The sequence below is a fragment of the Chiloscyllium punctatum genome, chromosome 12 (assembly GCF_047496795.1).
Source record: "Chiloscyllium punctatum isolate Juve2018m chromosome 12, sChiPun1.3, whole genome shotgun sequence".
NCBI lineage: Eukaryota > Metazoa > Chordata > Chondrichthyes > Orectolobiformes > Hemiscylliidae > Chiloscyllium > Chiloscyllium punctatum.
The window spans coordinates 40779206-40785902 of NC_092750.1; the positions used below are offsets into that span (position 1 = coordinate 40779206).

General features: G+C 36.9%; 1 protein-coding gene across 2 annotated transcripts in view; it reads left to right on the forward strand.

Annotated features, from left to right (window-relative positions):
• The window catches only part of LOC140483808 (receptor-type tyrosine-protein phosphatase gamma-like), a 706675-nt gene extending 702621 nt beyond the window's left edge, over positions 1–4054 (forward strand). For both annotated transcript variants that reach the window (XM_072582431.1, XM_072582432.1), the window contains 2 exons: positions 285–420; positions 825–4054. In XM_072582431.1, coding sequence (XP_072438532.1) covers positions 285–420; positions 825–971 — 283 coding nt within the window. In that variant the 3' untranslated portion in view covers positions 972–4054. The remainder of the gene's footprint in view (positions 1–284; positions 421–824) is intronic.
• Positions 4055–6697: the final 2643 nt, after the last annotated feature.

Sequence of the window (6697 nt, forward strand, 5' to 3'; positions counted from 1 at the left end):
TGATAGCAAAGAAGTTACCTTTGGATGAAGGAATGCTAATGAAGACTAAACACAAGATTAGTTTGTGTGTTTAATTAGTTTCTAGGTTACATAAGATTATTAAGCTACTATTTTGGAAAAGTTTAAATCTTTTCTATCTATTCATGTTGATTCAAGGTGATCCAGGGCTTACAAAAATTACATCTTAGCAAATATTTGAGTGAGAATGCAGGAAAAAGAAATTGCATTCAGCCATGTGAAGAGAAACCTTAGGTGAACACTTCTTCTCATTCTGTGTTCTGTAGGTTTGGAGGGGTCTCTGCTGGGCTATTCTGTGGCCTTACTACTCTGTCACAGCAATTGGAGTGTGAATCTGCTGTGGATGTCTATCAGGTTGCAAAGATGATAAACCTGATGCGGCCAGGCGTTTTCACCGATGTGGTAAGTACAGATTCTGAAAGTTAAGAGTCTACCATATAAAATTGGTATCATAACCTTTAATAAGACGTCGGATGCTGCAATAATGATGTCCAAAGCTTGACCATTGAGAAAGGTAAATTCTGATGCGGTATGTCCTTCTAACATAGCACATTATTTCTGAGAGTTTTGTAACATGAATGCACATAGGTAAGAATATGCCATAGTTCTTTTGGTTTTTTTGGTTTTTGATAAGTTGTAAATGGCATCATTGAGAGTTGACTATTTCTATTTTAAATTGCATGAGGTTGCAATGGTTATAGTTCTAAAGATTTGACACAATTATTAGCAATGTTGAAGTAGTAAAATGCATAAATAGTTAACACAGGATTTTCCCAATCTAATGCTTTGTTTCTGTCTTTGCACAGGAGCAGTATCAGTTTCTATATAAAGCAATGCTCAGCTTAATCAGCACAAAAGAGAATGGCAATGGACCCTCGTCATTTGATAAAAATGGTACCATTATTATCACCGAAGAATCAGATCCAGCAGAAAGCATGGAATCTCTTGTGTGATCTGAAGATTTTCAGAAATGGAACTTCATTTGAGAAAAAAAACTTCTGAGGACTGAATGAATTTCTGAGGCCTTTATTTTGTCAGGTTCCAACTTTAATGATGACCTGGCTATACATTTTACAGTGATGAGAGTTTTTGATGTTAATTTTAACCATTCTGAGTCCATTATTATCCTGCTGAGCATTTGAATCTTTTATTTTCACAAGATGAAAACACAATTTGTTCTAGTTTGCACTATCTAATCAGTGTTACTGCCTATTAAAAACTTAATACAAAATTTGTAATTTCCCAGAAATTCATGAAAATCTTTTGTCTGTAATCCTCGATAACTTGAGCTTCATAGGAAGGCAGAATCTGTGTCCGGAGACAGCTTTGAGGTAATTGTGCAAACAAAAACATTCTACATTTTAGTCGTTCATCAGCTCAGATTGTTTTTGTACAGATTGCAATGTATTATTGAACTCACTTTTAAGTAAACATAATTTGAACCTGGCAAGTCCTGTAAAATTTCGGAGATGTAACCTCCTACATTCCAGTGATCAGACTACAGACAGTCAAAAACATTCTTACCACAAAATACTTTAGTGCAGGTCAGGTGTATGGGTACAGCTAATAATTTATCATTTTCTTGACACTTTATACATTTGTGCTGCTTCAGGCTGTAACTGAAATGTGTGGGGAAAATGTTCATTTTTCATGTGGTAGAAAATATATAAATATCTCAGTAAGGGCAACAGTCATCGTGCTTGCAAGAATGTGGAATGTGATTAACTGTTTTTGCAGGACTAAAATGAACACACAGCAGACACAGGTCCTAATAGTGGAAAGAGAAGTGTGCACCTGTATTGCTTGCACATAGGCAGCCAATGGTCACGGAATTTAATGTTCATTATAAAGAGCAGGCGACAGCCATTTGGGGTGCAAGCGATTGCTTGGAGTGACCTAACCCACTGTCAGGCGATGGAAATGCAGCTCTGCCTGGCTGTAAAAGGGACTCTGCAGGCAGAGCTTGCAGTTCAGCAGGGAAAAAAAAATTACAAATTTGAAAGGACACTGTCTGAAGCCAAGCTCTTCATTCCATTTTGTTTCTATCTTCTATCCCCATCTTATATCCCAGTCATTTACACACTCATTATTCTATACCATTTTCCAGAAGCTCCCATCACTGCCACCCACATCACCCCAATTTTTCTATTACTGTTTCTGACACTTCAGGAATGAGAGCATAAACCTGTCCCCCTTAAAACAATTTCCTTACTGTTTAAAAACAACTGTTCATCTGTGATCTGAATGTACAACCTCATCTGATGCAGATGGCACAAGTTTCCATTCACCCCTGACTAAATCTTGGAGGTCTGACTTAATTTGGGCACGTCTTGATTTAATGGCATGCAAATGTAAGTAAAAGGTACCTGCCACTAGACACCATGAGTTCCTACCTGCCACTGAAACACTGCCAACTTAATCTCTTAACCCATCATTCGAAATACAAGATTTTGACTCCTGCCTGCTTAAGCCATCCTCCTGCCATGATTTCCAATCCTGGTGGCTCCATTATGTCCAGTCCTCTGATTCAATTTTATTTTTTGCAGGAGGTATAAAGAAAAGCAGAATGATGCACATTTTTGCACAGAGTGTTGTGTAAGTGTAAAATGAGGATGCATTTGATGGCAATGTTAGACTATTGATAAATATTGCGTGAGCTACACAAATAATGTTGCATTTTTGCCATGTTAATAATCAGTCTTTTGGAAAGATTCCATGATTTGAAACATTTTTTAAATAACCGTGGAGAAGAATTTATTAACTTACCAAAGATATAAAGTAGTTCTCAGCAGAAGGTAGGACTGTTTCTTTTCAAACAAAAAGGTTTTAATTCTCTTATTATTTCTAAACTGCCTCTTTAGTCCAGGGTCAAACTTTTAATTTAGAAATTTAACAAGTGACTCAATACGATGAATGTTAATGTTATCAGGGTGCCAGTTCATATTTCATTTATGAAAAGATGATTCTACATATTGAATAAACCATTCATATAGACATTCATACCTTAATTACAATTTAAAATTGTATGCTTTTTCTTCTTAAAAGGTTGGCCATATTTGTACACAAATGTGTGATATTCAGTTAATTGTCTGCGGATGAGGCTATGTTCTCAGTGGGAAGAGCATTGCAGTGCTGGACTGAAAGTGCTGTCAGGCTTCTCTCTGCTGTGACATCTTTAAAAAAATACTGCTACCTGGAAGTGAAAACAAAAGTTTCAAAATTTTTGTTAAAAAAAGAGATATTTTCACAAAGTGGGAGACATTTTCTATACTAGGTAAACATTTGATGAGGCAAACATGAATCAGACTTTTAGGAAACTAAAAAGCTTGAGCTGTTTTCAGGAAAAAAGTTTAAAAAAGAAAAAAAACATTTTCTCAACAAAGGGGAGATTTTTGAATTTTTTAAAAAAACCTCATGTTTCTCCAACATTTGGGGTAGTCGTGTTCAAAAAAATTTTGTTTCAACATTTTAGACAAAAATAAAAATAGTTCAAGTATCACGTCTTGAAAACCATAACCTTTATTCATTCTTTAGGGTAGCAGATACAAACAAACTGTAAATATTTTGTTGCTTAAACAGGCATTCTATGGGGACTTTGTATCTACAGTATATAATCACAGAATTTTATATTTTCATAAAAAGCTAATTTTTTTCTAGTCTCAACTCCTTCATAGTTTTGTGGTGGCTAAGTGGAAAACTGTATTTGCATTGAGGTAGTACCATGAATACTGTGTCATCGCATTTCAAAGGCATTGAACCTATATTACTTCTTGGGGGCAGTGGTTGTCGAAGTTGCAGGTATTTTCAACAATATTGTCGGTGTGTGCAATAGGAATAGATCTAGGCAGTTGCTGAATAAGTTCGTCTCATGATCCATTTGAAAATGTGGTGTTCTGTAACTTGAAAAAAATCTGCTTTGTTCTGTTGGAAACTATATTAAATTGTTCTATTATAGTGTTATTTAATATGTAAATTGTATCGCTACACATGAAATAAAGTATGGGTTTTGATGGACCTATAGATGCTGCTGCTGTGATTTTGCTAGAGATATTTATTTTGGTGGTTAAAGCCAATATATATTGTCTACAGTATGTTTTAGATTATCTGAAGTCAGCCAGCATTTCCAGGATTGAAATTCCTCCAGCCACTAACTTTACTGAAAATGTCTGCAAAAAACACTCAATCATTAAAGAAAAGCAGAAGATGATGGAAGCTCTCAGCAGCATCAGGTCAATAATTTAGCATCAGAAACAGAAATTAGGAGCAGGAATAGGCATTCAGCCCTTTGAGCCTACTCTGCCATTCAGTATGGTCATAACTGATCATCCAACTTAATATCTTGTTGCCGGTTTCTCCCATACCCATAGATCACTTTAACCCTAAGAACTATGTCTAACCCCTTCTTGAAAAGCACTTTTCATGGCAGAGAATTCTGCAAGCTCACCACTGTCTAGATAAAGAAGTTTCTCTTCATCTGAGTCCTTAATGGCCTGACTTGTTTCCTTAATCTGTAGCCCCGATTCTGGACTTCACAATCATCAGAACATTTCTCCTGCATTTGCCCTGTCTACATTTATTGGAGCTTTATGAACATCTGTGTGATTCCCCTATCATCCTTCTGACCTCTAGTAAATATAGTCCTAATTGGTCCAGTCTCTCTTTATTCATCAACGCTGCCATCCCATGGTCTGGTCAATCTCCCTCTATAGCCAGAATATCCTTCCTCAGATCAGGAGACAACTTCTCCTTATCACAACACAATACTCTAGGTATGGTCTTGCCAAGGTCCTGGTATAATTGCAGCAATATATCACTGCTCCTGTACTCAAATCCTCTTGCTATGAAGGACAACATACCATTTATCTTCTTCATTGCCTGCTGCAGCTGCTTGCTTACTTTCAGTGACTACTCTAAATAAGCACTCAGGTCTTGTTGCACCTTCCCTTTGCCCCCACCTATTGCCATTCAGATAATAACCTGTTGTTGCTACCAAAGTGAATAACGTCACATTTATCCACATTATATTTCATCTGCTTTGTATTTGCCCATGAATTCAACTTGTCAAAGCCATACTGAAGCATCTCTGCATCCTTCTCACCGTTCACCCTCCCATCCAGCTTTGAGTTGTCTGCAAGTTTGGAGGTACAGGGCCAACCCCGTATCCATGGAATCATTCTCCACAGCTTCAGTTACCTGTGGTTTACCATGGCCGGTACATATTATAGGGAACATTCCGGAACCAGGGACCAGGACGCTGCCAGGAAGGTACATTTCCTATTTAATTGAACGGGTTCACTCCTATCCATGATTTTGGACTTCCACAGTAGGTCCTGGAACGTATACCCCATCAGTACGGTGGGAGGGAGACTACTGTATTACATTTAGTTCCCTCAGCTAAATCATGAATATGTATTGTGAATACTGGGGCGTACAAAGTTAAAAATCACACAACACCAAGTTAGAGTCCAAAAGGTTTATTTGGAAGCACTAGCTTTCAGAGCACTGTTCCTTCATCAGATGGTTGTGGAGTATAAGATTGTAAGGCACAGAATTTATGGCAAACATTTACAGTGTGATGTAACTGAAATTATATATTGAAAAAGACCTTGATTTTTTGATAGTGGGTGGGTTATCCTGACCTTGCTACATGCAAACATGATTTGCTTCAGTATCTGTGGAATTGTAAATCGTACATTCACCAATGAATATTTCAACTCTGACCTTTTGATGGAGGATTCTTGCATCTAAGACGTTTTCCTAAGAAACTTCTGCAGCAATATCCTACCACTGAGGATTTCCAATAAGTACATCTGTTTTCCTTTGCCAGGTATGACTGTCAAGAGTTTTCTCCAATTCCCAATTATTTCAGTTACTTTCGGACTCTTGATCAATAAGCAAAAATGGCATACCTGAAATACCAGAAGTTTACTGTATTATTGCAATCTCCACAATATCTGAGTAGTCAGTTGGTGATGAGAGTGAGAAGGCTCTCTGCCAGTAAGGTTTATTTAAGGCAAAGTTGCATTATTAATTAACTGATTTACATTGTAAATGAAGTATAACATTGATGTGTATACCCCGTGCATTGCATTTCTATTACTTGAAGTGTGTTTTTACATTGTTTATATAGACCTCTTGATCATCCAGAATATTTGATCAACCAACACACTCCTGGTCCCATAGGGGCCAGTTAATAAAAAGTTTGCTGTATATTCAATTACTTGGCCTCCACAGCTCTCCTGGGTTACAGATTGTTGAACTTTCATGCTCTCTAGCAGAAGAATTCTTTCTCTTCTCTTTTTTAATAGGCAAACCTTCATTTATTCTATAAGGGAGGGCACTTCAAGCTCCAGTGAAGTGAGGACCTTCAATGGGCAACACCATTGCACCATATAAAGCAAATGTACCTAAGGACACAGATATCCTGGCAACACTTTATGCATTGGCCTGGGTGTGTAATGCACCTTTTTTTGAGTTTCCAAGTAAGATTTATTAAAATATAGAGATGTCATTTGTTACCAATAGTGTTTTATATAATTCATTTAGCCAGTATAATTTGAAGTGAAACAATTAAGATGATAAAAATTAATTGGTATTGGCTCATTTAGTTTGAGATTGATGGGAGTATCATTTCATGAATGGAAAGTCTATATTCCTATCACTTCACCCTTGTGTAGAT